Source organism: Halyomorpha halys, unplaced genomic scaffold (assembly GCF_000696795.3).
Source record: "Halyomorpha halys isolate HHAL.00 unplaced genomic scaffold, Hhal_1.1 Scaffold409.1, whole genome shotgun sequence".
Lineage (NCBI taxonomy): Eukaryota > Metazoa > Arthropoda > Insecta > Hemiptera > Pentatomidae > Halyomorpha > Halyomorpha halys.
Window position 1 is genome coordinate 898,282 of NW_027115142.1, and position 25,041 is coordinate 923,322.

At 29.8% G+C, this 25,041-nt stretch overlaps 1 protein-coding gene across 1 annotated transcript in view; it reads right to left on the reverse strand.

Moving 5' to 3' along the window:
* The window catches only part of wnd (wallenda), a 102,805-nt gene that overhangs the window by 62,949 nt on the left and 14,815 nt on the right, over positions 1-25,041 (reverse strand). The window contains exon 2 of the mRNA XM_014423179.3: positions 45-124. Within this exon, the coding sequence (XP_014278665.1) occupies positions 45-109 (65 nt within the window). The 5' untranslated portion in view covers positions 110-124. The remainder of the gene's footprint in view (positions 1-44; positions 125-25,041) is intronic.

A 25,041-nucleotide genomic window follows, 5' to 3' on the forward strand; every position in this document is an offset into this window, starting at 1 on the left:
TTTTTTATCACTGGACTCTTGTATAATAGGGAATCTTAAATTACCTGTTACTGAGATTCTGTTCGTCGTCGGTGTTCGATAGTGGAGGACTCCTGCCCACGTTGTCCATGCCCGAAACTCAAAGCTGCAAAACAAATAACTACAATAAGTATTATTTTAATATTGAAAATAAGGCACAAAAAATAATAACTAATTATCTTAAAAATCATTATTTATCATTTTTAGAGCTGGTAAAATATTTAATTCCTTGCATAAAACTGACTGTTACTCTTAGTGGTGAATATTCGTAGTTTTAATTTATTCCCATTTTGCACAAATTCGTTCTATCTTTTCCAACTAAAAATTACAAAAACAGTTCTTCGAGCATTGGTCATAATACTCATACATGGAGAAAAGTGATGATTCTTTTTTTTTTAGAGCTCATAGTTTAGGACATCAAGAAGGATATTTATGCGTCTTCAAAGTACTGTTTATTTTTTTATTTTTGTTGTTTTTGAGATATACAACGATCTTTTGAGCGCTTGACTCACACTGCCTTCAAGTTTGCCTTCCTAAATTACTCGCAGATATCGCGATATGTATTTTTAAAAAAATTAAGCTCGAAATAACGCTGTCTAACTTCTTTCTTTTAAATTTTATCTCTTTAATTTATAAATAAAATATAAATTTTTACAATGAACAGTCAATTAAATCATTCTTCATTTCGTCTCAGCTCGATTGGAGTAAATTTACTTACTCCAGGATGCTCATTTATGTAAGAATTGCCAATTTAAAAATAATATTTTAGTATTAACTTAAGCCCATATAATAAAAGTTTAATACTCTCATGAAACTAATAATCTTTAAACAAGAGTATTATGTTATGGGAATTATTTAATATAAAGAGATTATGTTAAGACTAAAGGAATTAAAGCATTTTCTAAGAATAAGTAAATTACATAAAGTTAAGTGAATCATTGTTTTGTGCAAAATATGAATAATATTATTTCATTATTATTTTTTGTAACTCATAAAACGATAGTGTTCCTTATCGTTTTATGAGTTACAAAAAATCAAGACTAAATTGATATAATTTATGAATAAACAAATAAGGCACGCACGCGGTAAACAACATATGATGTGTAACTAGCAATGCAAGTCACATATCGTACGTTAAAAATTCTTTAAACTATGAAATACTCTCTAAGACGTACAAAAAATAATGGGCATATGGAATATGACGAGGGGGATTCGTTATAAAAATTGTTTAAGGAGATATGCAATTTGCGGTCTCTTAGAAAAAATAAGAATATAAAATATTGCTAGGTAATTGATTATACTGGAGCAAAAAGAAATTTAGTCAAATTAATTATATTTTAGAGCTCTCTATTATATAAAAACATTTTTAGTAATCACCGTAAAATATTTTATTTTACTATTTTTGTTGTTGTTTTTTTTGGACCCTTCCTAAAACATATTAAGATTAATAGTACATACATACCACATCGAAATGGATTATTTCCAATATTAAATGGATTAATATGAATACCTGTTTTTCATTTTTATTTTATTTTTTTCGCACCCTTCATTACAATAAAATTAGTACTTCATACATATATAATAAGAAATGTATTGTATGTACTTTACTCAGTCTTCTCCTTTTGAATGCCTTGTGGCATGATGATATATAAAGAATTTTAATATTTTTGTCAAGAGAGTCTTGAGTTTCTTTCAGGTGTGGAAGGAACCCGACCATGTTGACATCATGTTTCATTATTTATAGACCACAACTTCAATTACGATCCTCTAATCTGTTTCAGAGTATATGCAACAAAACCCTGTCTCTTAGAACGAATAGTTGCGTAGAGAAGGGTTATTTCAGTAGTCTTTTTTTGTTAAATTAAATTATTTTTTAATTTTTCCATGTATTGACATTAAATATTTTAATATTCATTGACTGGAATTTGGATGAATGCGAAACATTTTTAATTACAGTATTGTATCGAATCGATACTTTGGTAGCACCGTAACTTCTAATCCTAAAGGTAATCGAGTGTTTCTGGGTTCAGAAGTGAGTAGTTGGGTTTTTTTTTTTTAATCATTTATTTATTGTTATATACAACTGTATAACATATATACAATAAGTAAATTTGCTGTAGGTGAGAACCTACCCATTGATAGAACTCCAATAACATTTCTAGAGGAGAAGGTCACCATCTTCTTTTCAGACGCCTAGGAGGATTATTAGGTTATGATGGAGAAGTCAGGCTAGAAGCAAGTGGATTTGGATGGTTGGGAAGTTTTCCATGGAAGGAATTGTATCTGGTTTTGGCCATATCGGCAACATATAGAACATTGAGGTCATGATACATGACTTGATTTGTGACAAAGTAAGGAGCGTTATGGATTTTACGAAGGGTTTTGGACTGTAAGGATTGGATTCGGCAGGAATTTGATGCTTTAGTGGAGCCCCAAAGCTCAACTCCGTATGTCCAGATAGGCCTTATAATAGTCATGTAGATCAGTCTTTTGTAATGGATTGGCAATTTAGACCGTTTGTCTAGTAAATGTTATAATAGTCCAAATCGGCGAACAGTTTCCTGTCTTTTCAATTTTGTATGAGGATTCCATGTCAGTCGTTTGTCGAGATGTAGTCCTAAGTAACGGGTCTGTTCGACAGGAATAAGTGGGGTATTATTAAAGGATACTGTTGGGCAAGAGGTCATTGGTTTACGACGAAGGGTAAATGTGATTTGGTGGGATTTATTGGAATTAATTTTAATCCTCCAATTTTGGCACCATTCTTCAAGGGTGATGACCATTCTTCAAGTGGGATTGGAGGGTAGTTAGATTTGAACAAGTTACTAGAGTATGTTTCTATGTTTTTGTTTAGAATTTGTTATCATACATAATGAAGAGTGAGGATTATTACTCATTGTACTATTCAATGTAATATAAACTCCTTGTGTCATTTGATTTCGGTATATTGTGTTCAAATGTTACAAAAGAATCAAGAGCCGTTTGCTTATTGAATTTGAAAAATTGTTAAAAACCTACTAATGAGCAGTTGTACCCTTAAACACAGTAACCTCCTTTGGCTTGGTCGCAGTCGGGTAATAATTCAATCCTTCCGGAGATGGAGACGCTTGGTGGAAAGTAGACCCACTATTCAACGTAACAAATGATGTATTAAATATTTTTAACATCCAAACATCTCACATAAGACATCAGTACAGACCATCAAGCATCTACTTTTACCACAAATTCGCTTATGTTAATTACGTGTAGTAATAATGTAATCGCACTATGCAGTAATATAATATCCGTTATATAATATTAGGAATATAATAAATGTTTTTATGTTGCACACAGCAAAAGATGACTGATTTAGTGTTACCAGGTTAAATATTTTATACATATAAATCAACTGTAAAGAACTTTCATAAACAGAATGCCGATTGCATGTCCTTTCCTTGAAAGAATTAAGTTTGAATACCGATTGTAAAGTGAAACCTTTAGCGGCTTTTACTTGGCAATTGTTTGAAGGGGAATCCCTAGCCTCTGTGCTACACTGTCAGCGATTTAATGAAGCCAGGAAACCACAAACGCTATCTTAGACTTAGGTCTTTTGCGCACAGAATATAAATCACGTATTACTATTGTAACACCATACAGGAAGCAGATGAAAAAAACAAATTATTGCTTATCGAACATTTTCAAGTACTGGTTTAGCATTATTTCAGTTTGATGATGTTTTAAGTACTTGTATTTTTATGTACTACTACTGTATTAGTGTAAATAAACATTTTATCACGTTTTTATATTTATTTAATGGTTTTTTTCACCTACATTGCGATATTGCGATAACGCATCTGTTCTGTCCACAAAATTCCTGAATTCTATGGTGTGGATAAGTTACTATGATATGGATCTAAACTTATGAGTAAAAAAAATAAAAAGCAATATAACATAATGTATGTCTGCTTCACTATGACCAACCTGATAAATATATACAGCCAAATATCCTTTGCAAGATTACCATCTTGTTTCCAAATAATATTTATCTATTGTAAAAGAAGAATAGTCAAGGTTTTTTTAGCAACGCTTTCAATTAAGACCTTGAGTTTTTAAGCAGTGTCTTCCTGTACGATTATTTAATATGAGCATTCACAGAAATGAATGTATAAAGAGAGAATGCTGCCCATAAAACTAATCCTCTATTTTCTCCATTTAAAAAAAAATCAATAATCTGGTAATTATCATAAAATTCTAAAATCCTATAAAGTTGTGCTACAGATATTGGTTCCTTTTTTAAAAAAAATCAACTGCTTATTCGTAGATCGGTGTTGAATACATGTTTTTTTTAAGAAGCGGCATTATTTTGCTAGCCTCTATTCCGCTTACTGACCGACTTAATGGTGGGGCTCGTTGGCAGAGGTGCATACCTGTCGGCCAAGGAACTGTTGCCGAGTGATTCACCCCGGTAGCCCGCCAACCAGACCTATCTGCCCCGTGGCAAATGGGACACTCCTTTTGCGTCTTGAGAAACTCTCTCCCCATTCTTACTGGATTCCTTAGCACTATCATCGTAATTAAATACGTATCTAGGCACGTTATTATATCTTCGTTCTCAAATTTATTGAACTATTTGTGTAGATGAGCAGGACCGAACCCAGAGGGGTGAGGAGGAGAGGGGCAGCTGCCCCCCCCCTAGAAGTGAAAAAAATAATAATTAATTAATAAAAATTTTTTCTATTAAATACTAATTGTAATAACTAATAAAGCACAGCGAATATCATATATTAAGTTTTTAAAATTATAGTTTCATTCTCCTTTACAGTAAAATGTCACAACCAAATTGACTATGGCTTGCGGCCTAACTTTGATCCTGGGTATTAAATGAATTCCATGGTAAATGAGTTCCAACCATTATCCTCATTAGTTACTAGTTACTAAGTTACAAATGAAGGCTCCAGCGAAAAACTATGAAGTTCCATATTTAGACAGGAGAGATCGGCTTTCTGTAATTTATTAATTTTTAAAAATGTGGTTACTTGGTTAAAATCTACAGTATAAATCAGGACAAACAGTTACGGAAAACAAACCTTACTGTACAATAAAACTAATACCTAGACTTATATAAGTACATGAAGCTTTACATTGAATAACCGGAATTTTAATATAAAGCTTCTGATAACTAAGAACTGACTATATTTAGGCATTAGTTATACAAAAAAAATGATATACCCTTAGTCGTTTTAATTACCTCATTTAGAATATATATTAACAATAGAATGTCAGCAAATGAGGACACTAAAGCGCGGTGAACCTTGACACCTCAAGAACGCTACTATAGGTTTTCCTAAGCGAGCAAAAGGTTGCCAATAAACATTTAATTGAGGAAATTGTGCTCTCTTGGCCAGGAAATTGTTCTTAGAAAAGCAGTGCTAGGGAGCCTTGAACCAAAGAAATTAGGGTCGTTTGCCGACAAGATGTGTTCTGGATTTCGATAATGTAAAAAAATATTAAACGATTTCTTATTCCTATTATAGTAATTTGATAATTATATGAATTTTAAAAAATAATAAATCTGCTATGTAAACGCAGTAATTTGTTTTCTTGGGAATCTAGCCTAGTTTGATTCTATATTTTTGTAAAGGATTTAAGAACTGGGACGGATTCCACTTATCCGTATAAAATAAAAAGCAAGTAGCTGTTTGTAAAAATAAATGACTGTTTAAATAAAATAAATTTTATCCAATTTTAGTGTCGAAAGAATTTATATTTCTTTATAAGTCCGACGTTTCAGCTAATTCAGCCATCCCCAAGGACAATCTTAAATACAATTTTAGAACCACATCAATTTTAAATAACATTCTGGTCAGGTCATTAATTTCAGTCTACAATTACACTATTTTGCCAATCCTTCATATTAAATTAAAAATTAAAACTTTTAATCGCAGTTTATTTTTACAATTATACTATATCACAACAATATTAAAAAAGTTTTAAAATTTTTTGAACTAAAAAATATTTGCATAAAGTTTTTTAAAATTGATGTGGTACTAAAATTTTATTTAACATTTTCCTTGTCGGACTTATAAAGAAATATAAATTGTTTTTAGACTAAAATTGGATAAAATTTATTTTATTTAAACAATAATAAGTAAGTGTAAAGATTATATATTAAAAAAAAAAACAGTGATAAGCCATAAAATATATTTTACGCTTATTGACACTTTTCGTGCAAACGATAACTTTTTTTTAGCGTTGTTACAATGATTGTGAAATATTTTGTTATTTATTGATGTAATGAATAAATAATTTAATTAGTTAACCATTGCGTAATAATTCACGATTTTAAAAATTTTAACTTCATATTTTCCAACCGCGACGTTTGGATTAAAAAAAATCCCTAACTTTTCCAGGTTTACTATGAATTTTTTCCCAGGTATAGACACCCTGTATATAGTGATGTTATAACACGTTTTTTTAAAAAATATTTTCAAATAAATATCAAATTATTAATGCGAACGGCTTATACAATTTTTGAAATTTTATTAATTAGAAGTACGTCAATTAGTGAGAAGAGGGGAGAGTCGGTTCAGCATCGTGATCGTTATATACGGAAAACAGTCGAAGAGACTTAAGAACCTGATATAGGTGTTCCAACTGATAACGTGTACGCTTGAGAAAAAACAAATATAATCACAAAATATATTTTTATCAAGGAGTTCTTGTTTGTTTTCTTTGTTAAAAAATTAAAATGTCGATGACAACTGGCAATGCCCCTTCAAAGAGATAACATGCTTTGGGTACAATAAACTTTCGTAAACACACATTGAAATGAGAAGATAAGGGATTCCATATAGAAACAAACCATGCTTTTGAAAAGAGTGTAAAGATACGACTTTGTTTTACATTTTTCAACCGTCAACTTTTTCCGCTATTCGAGACATGTAATAAAAAATTATGTAAGAATCAGTCGAATGGAGGAAGCTCAACTAATTGTAGTCATGGCGACTAGCCGAAGTTTTGGAAGTTTTCAATAGAGCCATGTCAAAAGAGTAACTCTGAATTTATACCAGCTTTACGATTATCCGTTACTGAAGAAAGCAAATGATTGTTAGAATATAAAAAATATATATAAAATTAAGAGCACATAATTAAAAAAGAAAATATTAAGTTCATCTCAACAAACTTTCGTGAAAATAGTATATTATGCATTGGAGATCGGGATGTTGAAAATTAATTACATCATTTGCATGAATCGTAAAAAATATCCAATTCACTAACTTTCATATTCTATTACTTTCAAAGACGATGAATTGTTGAATAAAATTGTTTTATAAATTCCCAGGATTTCGAGAGTAAGTCCATCAGTATAAAATAAGGCATTGATCAGAGAAGGCCGTTAATTAACCAAAGTCAACAAGAAACCACAAAGACGTAAAGCTCGTGTAAGCCTCAGTGTACCTTTGTTCAAAGAAGTCATTGACCTGCTAAGATAGCGGTAAAGTAAATGTTAGTGTATATTCAGAACCATTAAGTACATGTAAATTAAGTACAGCTAGAAAACAGTTTTAATTTCTATATGTAAGTTAATGGCTTCATCTAAGTAACATCCGTTCTTAAACAAATCAAATCAAATTCTTCTAGGAACATTTGTATTTTAAATTAAAGTATTTAATTTTATGTTATTTTAATTTAAATTTAAAGAATTTTTGTAAAAGTTTCTTAATCGACATACATAATTAATTGATATCTATAATCTTTAGTTATTAATAACATACAAAAGAAAAAGTTAGAATTAAAACCTTAATATAATTGGAGATATTGAGCGGAAATATCTCTAAAAATAAATTTAAATAAATAATAAAATGAAAAAACAAAACAATATATGTATATGTATAATATAAAATTAGAAATGTTTATAAAATACACAAAAAAACAGCGAGAAATTATATTGTCATGTGAATGAGAAGAAACATTGGTGTAGAAAATCACCTGATCGCTTAGAGTAGATTTACAGTTGATAAAATGTTAACAATCTACTGCAGAAACAGTTCAACCAGGGTCATAGAGTTGAGAATACAGTTGCACAATGAAAATAGATATTAATTCCCAAAATAAGTTTAAATAAATATTGAAATGAAAGAAAAAAAACAATATATGTAAATGTATAACAAAAAAATAGAAATGATCATAAAATGAAATTCACAAAAAATACAGCGAGAAATCATATTGATGTCAATGAGAAGAAACTTCAGAATAGCAAATCACCTGATTGCCTAGAGTAATTTACAGCTGATAAAATATTAACAGTTTAAAACAGAAACAATTCAACATTCATAGAGTTGAGAAAACAGTTGCACAATAAAAATTCATATAGATGTTAATACAAACATTATTGATTCGATTATTAATGTTATAATAATTATTTGGGTATGAAACATCAGAATTCTTAAACATTTTTGAAGAAACTGTTTGACAATTACAAAGTAAATGTTAACCCCATAGTAACGAGTTTATAAAAACAAAACGTGGTCAGTTACTTATTACGCTGGCTAAAACGTGCCACACTAAATAATGTAGATACCAGCAAAAAGATTTGTATGATTTAATAATGAAAAATGAAATTGCATAATCTACTGTGATTTATATCACTATCTTATCAGCTTGACAACTGGTTTTTAAGACTTTTCGGTTATTTTTAGCGATTACCAGCGTCTTAAATATGTTCAAATAACTGAAGTTAAAAATTTATATATATAATAATTACTTAGCTATACAAAATAATTATTACGAATGGATTTGTATACATTTACAAAGATTGCCACCATAAAAACTACAGCAAGATACAGCGGAACAAGGGCGAACTTTCTCAGCATTAATTATAAGCTCATATTAACGCTCTAAGAACCTTTAAAAGGTAATTTATAAGTTAATAAAAACAATTTTATGAATTCCTGTTAGTTGACCAATGCTCAATATTGAAAACCATTTAAGTTAACTAGATAGCTTCTACATTTGGTTTGTTTTTAATTTTCTACCTCTAATGTCTTCGATTATAAAATCTAATTCAAGCGCTAACATCAGTTATATAAACTCATAAAAGTCAAATATAATAAATAAACTTTGAAAACCTTTATTTTATGGACAGCGAAAGTTTTAAACGTTAAAAATAGTTGTACTAATTATATCAAGTATAGGATTTTTTAAATGTCTATACCGATTAAAAATACTAGTAGTAATGTAGTAAGGGAGACTACTGACATCGTGAAGGATTTATTTGAACTCCAAGTAGGGAGGTAAGTGAAAGTTACCTCGTTACCTTAAACGATTATTAGTTGATGTATGGCGACGAGGTTAAAATCCCTCTAGGAGAGCTATCCTAACGCCAAACATAATTAGAAGGGAATTCTTCCCTACCACCCCGCCCCTGAAAATCACAAATCAGGACCGGAATTATCTTGCTTTCAAAACATTGACCAATAACGAGTAGAGCAGTGCTTGACAAATAAAAATCGTGTAACACTGAAAATGAAACTAAAACGGAGAATAGGCAATGACAAACAAGGGTGGACTTTATTTCGTAATAGTTCTACGGAATGAAAACTAGACCCTCCCACTCTGGTTAGAATAAGTTGGTTACCTATATGATAACACCTCCGTATGTCAAAAATAACCAGTCTAAAACAGCAACAAAAGAACAAGAAATCTCATATTTACTAAGGGTACAAGATTCAATACATTTAATATCAATATTAGGTTTCCTTCTTTAAAGTTTTGTTTTATTTATTTATTTTTTAATCTAGGCGTATAAGATGAAAAAATGTAAAACTAAACGTATGATGAAACATCTGCTTTTAGTATAAAAGAAAAAGCTTTTCATAATAAAGTAGAATTTTCAATTACATCAGTAACAAAGAAATGTATTTGCTATCCCGTTACTAGAACATTGAAATACCTAAATCAACATTAAAAATGTGAGTGTGGGAATTCTGTCATTAAATTCAAGATCTAGGTAATGTATTTTACATTTCCTATTTCCATTCTACGTTTTTATAAACCAATAAAAAAAAACAAAAACGCTCTATTCAAATAATGAAAAGCTCTTCTTAAATATTAAGGAATAAATAATAACAAAGGAATCCCCAGAATAATTTTACGTGAAAATAAAGTGGCTCAAATCATCAAGTCGGATGTTAGGGTAAATGCGTCTTAACATTCGACTAACATCAGACATTAATTTCGGAATCTGAGAAAGGAATTAATTTTTCTACTGGTATATATTTCCCAATAATTTAATAACTCGAGCAGATAATGTCGGTTCGCAAACCTGCAGTCATAGATTTGAAACATTGAAGGGTTAATCAGAACCGGTTATTGATATCATATGTAATTTAGCTGATTGCCGAATAGGCAAACCTTAAATTATTCCCGGACGTCCAAGTGATCACGACTAAAACCTTGGCACACTTGATATTTCTCTATTTCATCAGCGACTATTCGATAAAGCACAAAGGATCAAAGAGTGCAATAAGCCGGGGCAGCGTAAGACAATTATAATAGAATGGTATGATTCACAATCATATAATATGCAATGCATGCAATACAATACTGTACATACTGCCTTATATACAGTACATACAGCCTGTACATATAGAGTATCTATAGTCTAACATACAGTACTATCCTTTCTCAAAAATGTTATTTGTTTTATGGGTCTCTTAGTTACCAGTGAATTTTTGCAATGTATCATATTGCTTTTAATACTAAGGTTGAGTGGATTGATGCAGCAAAATAAGAAACAAAATTATCTCTTTATTATTCAAGATGACAACCCTCTTGTTTAAGTCACTTATTTTATATAAGTGAAAGTAAAATCTGACTATTATAATAACTACTATGGAAAAACAATTATTACCAAATTCTTCCATTGTTTATTTCTATTAACAACGAGAGACGTTTATTTTTTTCAAATAAATAATATGAAAGGTATATCAGAGGACGCCATTTTGATAATTCGGCATTTAAGTCCAAAATATTTTAATGAGGATAAGTCCTAGCTATCACCAAATATTATTTAGTTTGTAGGAAGATAGTCTGGGTGGCGGTCAATAAAGGTATCTAAATAGTGGATGAATACTATTTACTGTTAACTAACGTTTCGCCCCAATTTACAGGGCGGTCAGATTGAAACAAAGATGACAACTGATCTTGAGATGACAGCTTGTTTATTTTCGACAATCTCTGTTTCAATTTGACAGCCCTGACTAAGCCCTGCATAGTGGGACGAAGGTTAACAATAAATAGCTTTCTTATAATAATTTGATACCTTTATTGACCGCCATCCGGACTATCTTCGTACAATCTACTTCATATCAACTGTTTTCTTTTAATACAAATACTACTTAATTATACCTTGATATACCGAGTTTGATAAAAATTATCTAAGGAATTTTTGAGTAATATAAATATTGTGGAAAAGCGATTTTGCTAAGAGGCACTTCTTTTTAGTCAAACCATTTATTTTATTGGAAAAGTTGCTGTAACATCCCAGGTATATGGCGTATTAATTACGTGATTTCAGTTTTGGCGGCTTTTATGAGATATTATTTGAACTCAGTGAACCCCTAAATGTGTATTTTCGTGGAAAACTCTACATTACATCAAAAGTTTTACTACAATATTTAGGCAATAATTAGAAAGAAAGGAAAAGAAAATTGACCCTAACACCAAGACAGTGAAGTTAAGATAAATATAATATACCCAAATAGATTGAAAGAAAATTTATATTAAATAGTAAACTTTATATAAATCGACTTCCACAATAACAGGAAAGTAGTTAGAAAGGGCAGTATACTACACGTAAGGTTATTACCTTTTATTTTTTTTTTTTTAAATAAAGGTGATTTGGTCAGGATCACCCTCAACCGGCAATATTTCACCCCCAAAAATCATACCCCTTTTGATAGAGAAAACTATCTATATGCTATAGCCAAACTCAAATCCTGGTTCGAAAGCAGATGGTCAGCAAAGAGAAGATGGTATTTCCAGGCTTCGCGCTTACTTATTCACCGCACGGACGTCCTCCAAGCTAAGATTTTCGCAGTGTATCGCCACCTATTTCTACAAGCCGAAGGCCAATCGCCAACTTTTACAAGGGGATATAAAGCTACTCTGACCTCAATACTACCTCCTTTAACGTTCTTTGATTATAAATAAGTGGTAATATCTGTTGCTTTGCAGATCTACGATCGTAAATTGTTAGAAGCTGGCATTTCTAGGGCTGGAGGGAAAATTATAATGCATTTCATTAAGCCAGATATGGAAACAAGAAATAAAAAAAAATCAAATCAATTAATGGTAGGAAGATAATCCGGGTAGTGGTCAATAAAGGTATCGAAATAGTCGAAGGAAACTATTTATTCACCTGAGTTGTGATCTTTGTTTCAATCTGACAGCCCTGCGAAGTGGGGCGAAACGTTTGTTAACAATAAATAGTATTCTTCAACTATTTTGATACCTTTATTGACCATTACCGATACATCTGCTTACAATCTACTTCATACGGTCAACTATCTTCTTCCAATACAAATCGATCTATGATAAATTTTACTCCATGTAATGGATACCATTCAACCTTATACAGCTGAAATGGTGAATGCGTTAAATTTACGTATATGAAACAATATTTCTTTCAAACAACCAACAGCATATTAAATAGAAGTAGTAGAAATAGATTAATATAAATATGAATATTAGATGTGTATAAAAAAATAAAAAAAATACGTAAAATTTTATTTTATTTTCGACCAATCCAAACAAAAACACAATATAAACCTAAAATCACTATTCTTTTTAATTTTTAGAAAAAAGAAATATATGTAGCTCTATTATTATCATTGCTATTCTTTATGGGATATAAATGAAGAAAATCTTGAAATATAACTAAACCCGAGTTTACTACCAAGAGTTTGCTTTGGGTAGTAAGTTTTAAAATTTAATACCAATTATGAAAGACAAGTTGTATCATAAATATGACACATAAAACAATATTGGTTTCTGTTACATATTATATATTGTTGTTTCGAAGACAAAAATATTGTTTGCTATTATATTCAGGAAACCACACGATTTTTATAATCACATACAGCTGCTCCCTTTTTAGAACCTATGCTTGCACTCAATAATATAAAACAAAACGTACCAAAAATATATACTTTTTCTTTTAATTGTATAGTATTACATTTTGTCTTATTCAGACATTAGTAACTAAGGAAACTAATTCACACCATATTTACAGAGACATGTAAATTAAATTAGAGTAGAGCAATAAATAGAAGAAACAAGATAAACAAAAAGTAAATTAACATCTTCAACACATTCCTATATATATACCCATATTCCCATATTCCCAATATTTACGTTCAGTCAGGGGAACTCCAAACCATGCTTGTTTTTCAACCTGTGAAGGAAAAAGCAGGGCTATGGAAGATTTATATAACACAATTTTATTAAATTAAGTAGCTTCATTTTATATATTTATAGCATAATTAATATTGTTTGTGATAATTATAGCAAATATTAATGAAATAGTGATTGAAAATTTAAAAAATACATCATAATTAATCAAAGATTAATTAAAAAAAGAAGCTCGTTTGCTATTAATGTATCTACTGCGAGGATATTCAGGGATTGTTAGAGAAGGGGAGAGGATACTATTAATTTAAGAGTTGAATTAAAAAGTGGCGTATGTCAAACCTGAAGTTAAGAAGTTTTCAAAAGTTTAGAGAAATTTCTATAGGCCTTTTATTCGGTTAGGAACAGCGTTTTTATTAAAACTAGCATTTAAAGTCAATGCACTCAATTTTTAAGTAAATAAATATTTTTTTATGAAAAATAATTCTGATGAAAACGAATGACTTACCACCTAGGCGGGGATCGCGGAGGCACCGTGGTAAGGCACGATGCTACTAACTCCATGGATCAAGGCTCGATTCTGTCTGGGCAGAAAATTGTTTTCTCTTACACTTTAGCTTTGAGTCAACCCTCTGGGTTCTCCCTCCTACTAAATTCTGCTATTATTAACATTAATTATCCTTCTCTTCGCCTGCAGACAGTTAATGGCGACTAGATATTTAGGTAAAGTGATAAGATTGGGAATGTGTTGTAGTTAGGTCAAATTTTCAATAGATCTTCACACGCACACTATCAATATGTCTGAAAACGCATTTTAGGTCGCATAAAATCCATAACTATGGCACAAGATAGTTTTAAACATGTTAAGACAATAGCACCTAAACGGATTTAGTAAAAGTCTTACACCTAGGCTCTCAAAATTTTAAAATACAATACATCTATAACTCCAATATAGGGTAACATAATACATGTCAAAAAAAACAATAACAAAAAAAGTTTTTATCAAACATACTTTTATTTGAGGATAACTCCAAAAATATTTATATATAGTATTTATATATAAAAATAGTACCTTATAGTTAATTAAATTGTGAAAAAAATAAATTATTTAAATTTGACCAGTATTAGCAGAGATATGGATTTGTGGATTGACGTACTGGATTTGTGCCAATGTTTAGTTTTTCGAATAATTAAAAAACAATAGATTTCTCAAATGATCTCAACATATAATATTGTTTATAATTACGTATTGTTGATTGTTTTAATATTTTAATATTATAGTTAAATTGAGATAAGCACTTAAGGTATTTTAAAAATGTTTTTAAATGATGCTTATAAAAAATTTGTAAGGAAAGCCGTGCGAGTTGTCAAATCAGATATTTATATACAATCAAGATTGTACTTGAGGTATAATAATTTTGTATGGAGCGTGAAAAAAGAGAAAAGCAGATAGGCATTTTCATGCTCATAAAGACTCTTTATTCCGTGGAATTATCTTTCTTCACAGAAAGAGTTTTATTATGGATTTTATCAAATATTATTTGATTATCTTATTTTATAAAAGAATAAAATGCTTTAGAACCTTCTTGTTAAAAATAGTAGCACTTAAATTTTTATAAACCATTGTTATTTCGTGATTTATCATTCGATGCCAGTTTGGTACTTTTCAGTTATTTTCTATTTCGGGAATTATAACCCTTCTTACTTGAAATTCTTTATTTCATTAATCTTACAACAGTAAGCTAACTCTTCCGACGTTTCTGACGGTCCATTCTTTAGGGGTCTATTTTAAAAAATAGCAATGAAGTTTTTGGTCACATTAATTTCTTAAAATATAGCCAAATTTTCTTTCCTTTCTGTTTGATCAATGTGAGAGTAGGTAGCACATTGGTAAGGCACTGTGCTACAAACTCTAAGAAAACAGGTTCGAATCCAGCAGCGGCAGATAATTATTTTCTGTTTCACTCTAGCTGTGAGTCAATCCAAGTTCTGGAGCCCTCCGGAGTCCACCTAGTCTCAAAAAGTGTGTACACTTAATTGAGTAAAAATCTGGCGGTCAGGCGTGATTCCTCACCCCTTGCACAACCGTTAGTTTGGTAATAGTACTTCCTCACTAAGTACTGGACCGCTAACCCTTCATGGGTTGTAGGTACAGATTTAATTTCTTTAAATACTTTGATTGATTTCTTGATTGTAATTAATAATTAATAATACCCCACTTTGCAGGGCTTCGCTAGGACTGATAAGAATGAAGTTCTGTTACCAACTCATTCAGTCTGACAGCCCTGACGAAGCTCTGCAAAGTGGGGTGCAACGTCGGTTTACAATAAATAGTATTCTTTTACTATTTTGATACCTTTATTGACCGCCACCCGGACTATCTTCCTCCAATCTACTTCATACGATCAACTATCTTCTTCTGATATTAATAACCGTCACTACATAAATCACTCAAAAAGCTTTTTAAAAATTAAAACAAAATTTGAAATTGAAATTGAACTAAAATGACCAGAAGAAACAAAAGAAGGTATGCAAAATAACATTAATTAAAAAAATAAAATACCTAGAAAAGAAAATTTGGCTATATTTTAAAACTTTGTAACGCTTATTTAAAACAGGCCTCTGAAAAATGGCTGGAACGTCTGAAATCTGGGTAATATTAGCTTACTGAATTTAAAGCAAGACTAATAATTAAAGTAAATATACTCAATTTTTTTTATGTTCCTGGAAATTAAATAGAGAAAAATATTGATATTTAATAATACTATATATCTTACTGATCACACGGTAAATTTTGTGAACATTAATTAGATTTTAAATTGTGCCAAGAATAATTAATTATATAAAAGGAAAACAGCATATCTTTCCTAAAATAATGAAAAATACAAAAGTTACCAATTGTTAACGACCATTTCGAGTAGATGATTATAAAATACTAAAAAAATAAAAATTAAATAAATTTTCGTTGTCACTAATTGAATTGACAAAATATTCAAAAAATGAACTGTACATTGGAAAAATATATTATTTGAATCGTTATTATAGTTTGTAGGTTGAGGAAACGAACCACGGGACTCGTTCTTTATTTGTTCAATCGTAGTATTTTTAAACTTCAGGAATATTTTCCTTGACACCAAATAGTTTCATTTTTTTTTTTCTGGTTGCTGGCCGCCGAATGTCTAAATTCTTTTGGAATGTTGTTTTCTATGCTATTAAAATAAAATGTTTAGCTCAAAATTTATACAATTCAGTATTTACTTTTAATAGCAATGGATCAAATAAATATACTACACCAAACGTAAACAATTTAAAAAATGAAAATCAAAATTTTGGGTTCGACAGGCTATAATCCGCAGGACAATTTATCACTTTAATTATTTTTTTTTTAATAGGAGAAAGCCCAGATAAATACAAATTCTCGAATTTTACCATTGCCAAATAAGAAGAACCTTTAGAACTGAAATCATATTTTTAAGTCCTATAATAATTCATATATTTTATGTACACAAGTGCGTAGATGAGGTATATTTCTACCATATAATTCTGACTAAAAAAAATCAAACGTATGTACATTAACTTAATCTAAAATACATTAATGTTATTATGTTCAGAAACGTTTCTGGGTTCCTTAACAAGTCCGTGCATGTCTTCTGTGTCCTTGGGATGACTTCTTTTTACAGTCGACCTTCAAACAAGCTGAGGGAAGATAAGGAATTTTCATTTTATTTCGATTTAGTAGTTTATTAATTGCTAATTTAAAAAAAAATTATTTATAGCTCCTAATACAATAACAAACAAAGTCATAGGAAACAAAAAGTATCTTTTTGTCAAAAATGGTTGAACAGCTTAACTGTTTGGGTCGAAATTAATCCTCGATCGGGCAGGATTAACAATAAATAACATGATTCAGAACAAATCTATTATATTATTCAATGTAACAATGATTCCCCATGCTAATTTTCCAAATGAGCTTTTCAGTTAACCGATTGACTAACTCCAATATATGGTAGAACTAAAAAATGTAACAGTTAACTAAAATTTGAATTGTGCTCTAGTCTATTTGTTAAATGCTAAATTGTTATAGAATAAATATTGAATATACGGATTTATAGAGTTAGTCTAACTCATGTTAAAATGGAACTTTCATTTATGTGTTTTTCGTCATTCTTCATTACCTTATTTCATTTTCAACGTTAAATATCATTTTAACATTTATATAATACGTTACATATAATATACGTAAATCTATAATATGTAAAGTCTCTCATGGACCGGCGGTTGTGAACCACTACACTCGACAAAAAAAACATTTCAAGTAAATTAAGACTTTTTAGCATTTTTGAACTTTCCTGCTCAAGGCGCGGAGAGTTTTTCCTCCGAGCCAGAAACACGTAGCATTTATATAACATGGTTAATCTGGCCCATGACAGTTAATCTTGAAATACAACACAGCTGCTAAGTACAGAGGATATAGTACATAAGATTGTAAGTTCACTTTGTGTTGTAACCTAGTAAATTATTAGTTTTTGACTTTTTTGGAATTAAAAATGATTCCAGAAAACTTTATATAATAAATAAACAATGGAATGTTTGAAATGCAATACAATATTTAAGCCACTACAAAGAAAGGATTAAATTAATTATACTATGAATAGATTTAAAATAAATTTTAAGTCTATTTTTATTGATATTATAATATTTTCTCCGTTAAACATTGGTGATTTAAAATTAAACAAATGAGTTTATTTTTCGATATATATTTTTCTTTTCTTTAGCTACATATGTTAATACATTCATTAATTTACTCCCAAATTAATACAGTTAATAGACTCACAAATTAATACATATATTAATACACATAATTTAGACATGAAATTGAATAACGATCAATATTTTTCTTTATTGTATTTTTTTCTTATTTAAGGATTTTATTTGTGCTCGTTTCCAAACAAGAGGATGTAAACTTTAAATGTATAAGTTTTTTGTAGACTCTGAACAGGATGAGAGAAAATATTATAACCATTCATCGTGCCTGATGAAACAAACATGAAGTAGACGTTGGGTAAAGTGGCAGTGTGGGAATATTACTAAAGAAATAATAGAATAATCAGATGTAAAAGCAACGGCTACTTTACACGGTCGTGATTACCAGCAGAGGAGGTCCCTAACAATTTCTTCGGAAGAGAAAGATAAGGAAGTTGAACAACCTCTGTGGATTACTGCGGAAAAAGTTCAGGTACCAAAAGTGCTTCATGGCGAGGAGGCAGTGTTAAACAGGTACAAATTAACTGGCTATTCTAGGAAATGAAAATATGATAATCTGTTCTATACGTTCTACGTATTTGATAATGGTAAAAATTCGAGAATTTGTAGGAATCCCGGGCTTTAAAATTATCTAGTTAAAATTAATTTCTCTTTTTTAAATTCAATTTAATTAAAGTAATAAATTGTCCTAATATAAATTACATTTTGGTGAGCATGGTAGAGAGTTTAGATTACGGCCATTTTGAGATTTTTTTTAAATTCATTTAAACTGAATTTGGTGTATGACACAATTCTTCCTTTTTCAACTGCAATAATTTATTTCATATAATCAACAACAACGTTTCGGGAAATATCCCCCATCTTCAGGTAGCTTATATAATAAAGAGAGAGAAATGGTTTTTGAAAAATTGTTCATTTTAGTTTAATTGTTCATCTTTGTGGTAATAGAGGTAGGGGATAAGTGTTTATAGTCTATATGAGGTTATCATAATGAAAGATAACCTTCAGGAAGGTAACTATTCTCCTAAAAATGTATAATTGTTAATAGTAAAAAAGTTTTTTATTCATTAAATGACAATAATATTATTAAATATTAGCAATAATGACAAAATAGGAGATAATTATACGTTATATATAAAATATTTTTATCTGGTAAATAGTTTATAAATAGTTTTGAGGTATATATGATATATTAGTAGTGTTGTAAGCGCATGTTATAGGTTTTTGTTGAATTTGGTTTTATAGCAACCTGAAGATGGGGGATATTTCCCGAAACGTTGTTGTTATTTATATTAATAAATTATTGCAGTTGAAAAAGGAAGAATTGTGTCATTCACCAAACTCAGTTTAATTGCAGAGACTTTTCAGTAAAAGATCATTAAGTTTAATTCATTTATTTTTTTCTATGCGGGTGAAGTATACTCGTCCTCGTCTTGTACCCGGACGTCCTCAATTCACTAGACTGCTGATAGTAGTGTGGAGGATACGGAGTGTATACACCGTCGCCGCAAGGCAGCCCATCATTACAGGAACACTATGGGCTGTATAAATCTTAATGGTAAATAAAGAAGAAAAAACAATCATAGACCATCAACTATAATCTTGTAAGTACGTTTTTAGAACGCTGGTGGACTTACTTATGCGAAGTTTGCCGAGTTGCAGTAAGATAATAAATACAAAATATAGACATCTACGCAATCATAGAGGCAGTAGGTGCTACTGATAACATGGTGGAGTTCCAACATGATGACTACTAGAAGTACCTCCTCTCCAGAGCCTCCTTGTGTTCATTAGAGATTATGGTAGCAGCCAAGAACAACCAGCCTGAGACGTTCCGTGATGCTTTATTGGGCTACCAGAAGCCTTATGCGGAAGAGCCACGACTGCGGTGTAGGGAATTTTTTTTTTTCATGTTTATAATTTTATATGTTTGGTGTTCAATGAAAAAATTTATTAGATCCATTGCTATAAACAGTAAATACCAAGCTGTTTAAATTGTTTAACTTTTTTATATCAACGGCATAGATAACAACAGTCCAAAAGAATTTCGGCATTCGTAAATACTACGACTGCAAAATAAAGGATAAAAGTAATTTGCTTCCTCAATCTATTCCTAGTCCTTAACCGTGGTGGGAGGGTAAAGTTCTCATTAAGAGTGTGTTTATAATTTATATAGAAAATAATTACAACAATTTAGAAAAACAATATCTTAAAGCATATTATATTAACGTCTCGAAGCTGACATCAACATGAAGCTGAAATAGATTGAGTATTTGCTGGACTATAGAACATCTTGAAATTCTGACTTATATTACTTTTAGCACTCTCTTAATAACCTACTCCGTATGAATTTTTTGCGTTATTTTGAATTTTTATATTATATGTTATATTTGAATTTGGGTTTAGACTGTTCCAAAAAAAAATTGTATATAGGAAAAAATATATTTTGTACCCGAAGATTAGGAACGTGATTTAAACAGGAATATTTCAGAGTTATATTAAATAGTGAAGTTATAGAAATAAAATGAAAAATATAACTTAAAATTCATCAATATCTTCGAAGTAACAATATGTTATAGTTAATAATAGCAATAACTATTATTTATTATTGTTTCTATGGCAGTAATTTAAAAAAATCTCTAAATGTGAATAAACAAAGCTAAATCCGAAGAAAAAACATTTTTTTCTTAATTATAAATGTTTAGTGTCTCTATAGATTTTAGATGAAAATTAAACTTTTCGAACTTGAAAATAAAAATAAAGTTTTTCTGTTAAAGTGGATATTCTAAATGCATTAAAATTTTTGTAAATGGATTATACTATAGTATATTAAACTAAAAAAACATTTATCTTTAAATCAAATAATATTAATTAAACAAATGTTTTTACTTTTAAGTTTTTACTAGTATATCAATCGCTTTCCGAAATAAAAATAGTTATGGCAGCTTATTACGTCAAACAGGCTAATGATAAGAAAGGCTGTAACTTTTTTAAATTGTCAATAAACTTCCCCCCTCCCAAATAAGAATGAAAAGGTTCTATATTTAGTTTGCAATCGATTAGTTTACTGTGAATGTGTCCTTGACATTCCGACAGATGTTTAGTACGAGGAAACAGCTCCATAATGATTATATTATTAATAACAGGTAACAGTATCAGATCAATAAGTAAAATTTATCTGATCGGTGATGGCTCTATAAATATAAATATAATTTATGTTTAGTATATTTATTTTAAATGATCGCTAGATAAACATAGAGAAGCCATATCGTCATGGCAGAGGTAGGTCGTGCCAAGGCAAATTGGAGATTTGAGAACATCCTAACACAACGAAAATTATTGTAAAAAATTTTCACCTAAGAGTTGAAAACATTGTATACTCAATAGTTCTCAAGTTGATAAATTGGGTTTTCATACTTAATACATTGCATTTGAATAGAAAAGAAAACCATAATTGATGGATTAATTAATCGGAAATTAAAATATCTCATATTTTTTTTAAAAATATTTATTTATTGCTATTTACAACTGTACATTACAATACATTTAGTTAATCTGCTCTCAGTCACATAATATATTAGGAAAACTAAAATATTTTAATCTGTCGACTTAAGCTAATCCAGACCTATGTCATTTAATTGTTTTCGTAATCCATGAAGTTTCTGAGATATGCAGCCAATTCTATTTTATAACAAACAGTTTTTTAACACTTTAGACACATTATCGGGACAAGTGATTTATTAGCCATATTGTACATTCCATATCTCAGAAACTGTTTAGTTCAGGAAAAATAAGTTATAGAACCACTGATGTACATAATTTAATGTATTTTCGATGTATGATAATTTTCGAGATGTAAGAAAATATTAACAAAATACACGTTTTTTACGCCTTTCCATCTCAAACCCGTCGCCCAAGCCCAATGATTATCTTTCACGCACGTAATGAACTTGGAGATTAAACAATATATAACAGGTTTTATTTCCTGTCTTATAATATTTGTCCCCTCCATATCTCAGAAACTACATGGATTAGAAAAAAAGTACCCATATGACCACATTTTTTGGAATTTGAATGGTTCATTAATTTTGTACATAGCTAATTTTTTAACAAACCAAATACTTTTTTTGATATAAGCGAACAACTGATAAAACACTCAATTATTTTGTGAATTTATTTAGAAAAGAAATAACATATCTAAAAAATAAATTCATCAAACTTGGTGAACGTACCTTATACTATATTGTACCATATATGTTCAATCGCTTACTGGAAGAACTAATAAATAAATCAACCACAAATAAAAAATAAATATTTAACTGAGTACTTTATTCTAAATCTGACTGTATTTTTCCTTAACTCCACATAATTTATTTATTCTATTACTAATAGAATTAGCAATATATGTGTGGTTAGTAATAAATATTATTTAGTTAGCTGTTATTGGATCCTTATTTTTATCGTATTCTTAATCATCTTGTTTTATTCTCATTATTATGTTAATTCACTAATTGTGAATTTGCAGCTTTATTATTCACTTCAAAAACGTTTCAGTTATTTTTATTATTTTCCATTTAATTTAATTTCATTATTTTTTTTTAATAATTATTATTTATTTTCAATTTTTACTTTATTTTCATTTTAGTATTTGTCAAGTAGTATCACTTGAGATCAATTAATATTGTACTTATCAAGCTTAAAAATTAGGTAGCCTCCACAACGCCCTAGTAGTCAAAATAGTAATATTTACATTTCACCTATGTCTATCATCTTTATGTGTTTTATTTTGGCACCGACCGATAAATGTTGTAATAAGTTCGGACCTTATTTGATGTAATTTTTTAAATGAATAAAATAAAATTAAAAAAAATATTACCACATACATTCTCTCAAACCCGTGGGACTTATACAGTGCTAAACAATATAAAACAGGTCGCTGTTTTTTTTTTTATGTTTATGTTGTCTAATTTTCCTAGATTAGGGTGGTATACTATAATGTTTGGCACTTGATGAACATAAGTTTAAAGTTACTGTACAAAAGCCTTAATTCTTTAATACCGTTTGACATAAGCCCATTTTTTGTGGACCTAAATCTCATTACACAGCAAACACAGATATATTAATACATTGCATTGCATATAATGGATATTATCTGTTTATTAACATAGCGTAAGCCGATGTACGCCAGACATTTATAACTCTTTTAAATAATACTAATATATGTATTTTCAAGTACCAAGGCGATTGCTTGCTCCTGAATGATCGTCCCTGATACTGAAATCCCTTATTTTCATAGTTTTAAGTTTATATTGATTATCGTAAACATTTCAGTCTATAATAACTTTATTGTTTTTTTAAAAAATTTATAATACCAGTTAATACCATAAGAATCTTCCAGTTAAAGGATTATTAAATTAAAAAAATTTATTTATCGATATTTACACCTAAAACAAGTAAATTTGAGGAAATCATAATGGCATGGTACAAGCATGTAGAGAAACAACCCATTGGCAGCACTTTAAAAACATTTTTACAATATAAGGTCTGGAGGCCATCTTCTTTTCAGACGCCTCAAAGGATTGTCCGGAATAAAAGAGGAAGCAAGATTAGAAACTAATGGGTTTGAGTGGTTAGGGAGTTTGTAATGGAAGGATTGATATCTGGTTCGGGCTAGATCGGTTACAAATGAACATTAAGGTAACTTTATTGTTAAAAATAATTTTACATTACTAGACCAAGTAAAGTATTGGTACTAAATTATTGGTATTGGGCTTTGAATTGGAAATCCTGAGAGGATTTCAATTGAAATGACGTTTTCGAAGTAATATTTGTAGTAAACTGGCCGATTGGGTGCTTAAAGAGTTGGAGTTCCAAGATAGTTGGACTAGTGGAATCCTGAATCGAGGTACAACTATCTAAAACTTTTATAAATGCTGAATATCGGAGAACAGGAAAATTTTCATTTAAGCTCGTTTAAGCTAGAGCTTAGTCCGTGTATCCGCATATTTTTCAGATCAGTCATGCGGATTTCTAGTCTGTTATCACTAAATAGCGAATAAGTCTTGACAATCACATTTTTATTTTGAATCCACAAGTGGTCTAATCATAAAATTATTGTTAAGCTATGCTACTGTAGACTAGGGATGGGATATCGAAAGAAAAATATCGATATCGGTATCGATATCGATATCGGATAGCAGTATCGATATCGATATTATATCGGACCTAAAATATCGATATTTCGATAATATCGATATCGATATCCCATCCCTACTTCTCCTTCTCACTTCTACTTATTTGCTAGAACTCTCAGCGGTATTTTCTCACTCAAAATGTTGATCTTCAAGAGGTGCAGGAGGTGGTTGCACGGAACAATAAATGAAAGCGAGCTGTGTTAGTATTTTTTTGTTAAAATGTTAAGTTCACCATTAAAAATAATCAAGAATACACAGAAAAAAAGGAAGTATTGAATTTTTTGTTTGAAAAACTTTTTTTAGAATAAGGAGGTTCAGTAATCCAAAAAATATTAAATAATGAATTGACGAGTTAATATAGTTCCTGAAGATAAAGTAATTGAAGGTTAGTCAATTTATATTTGACTAAACCATTGTATGATTTAAGCCCATCAACATAATCGACGTAGTCTAAAGTACGAGACTATGAAAATTAAGTCAAAAGTTTTTTTTTTTAATTATTTATTTAATGTAATTTACAACAGTACAAAATAACACAATAGGTAAATATGTAGTATGTTACATATACACTTGAAAATCTTGGGAAGGAACCACCCATTGGTGGTACTTCAAACATTAATTTTAATTAGAAGGTCCCGTGGACATCTTCTTTTCAGACGCCTCAAAGGATTGTCCG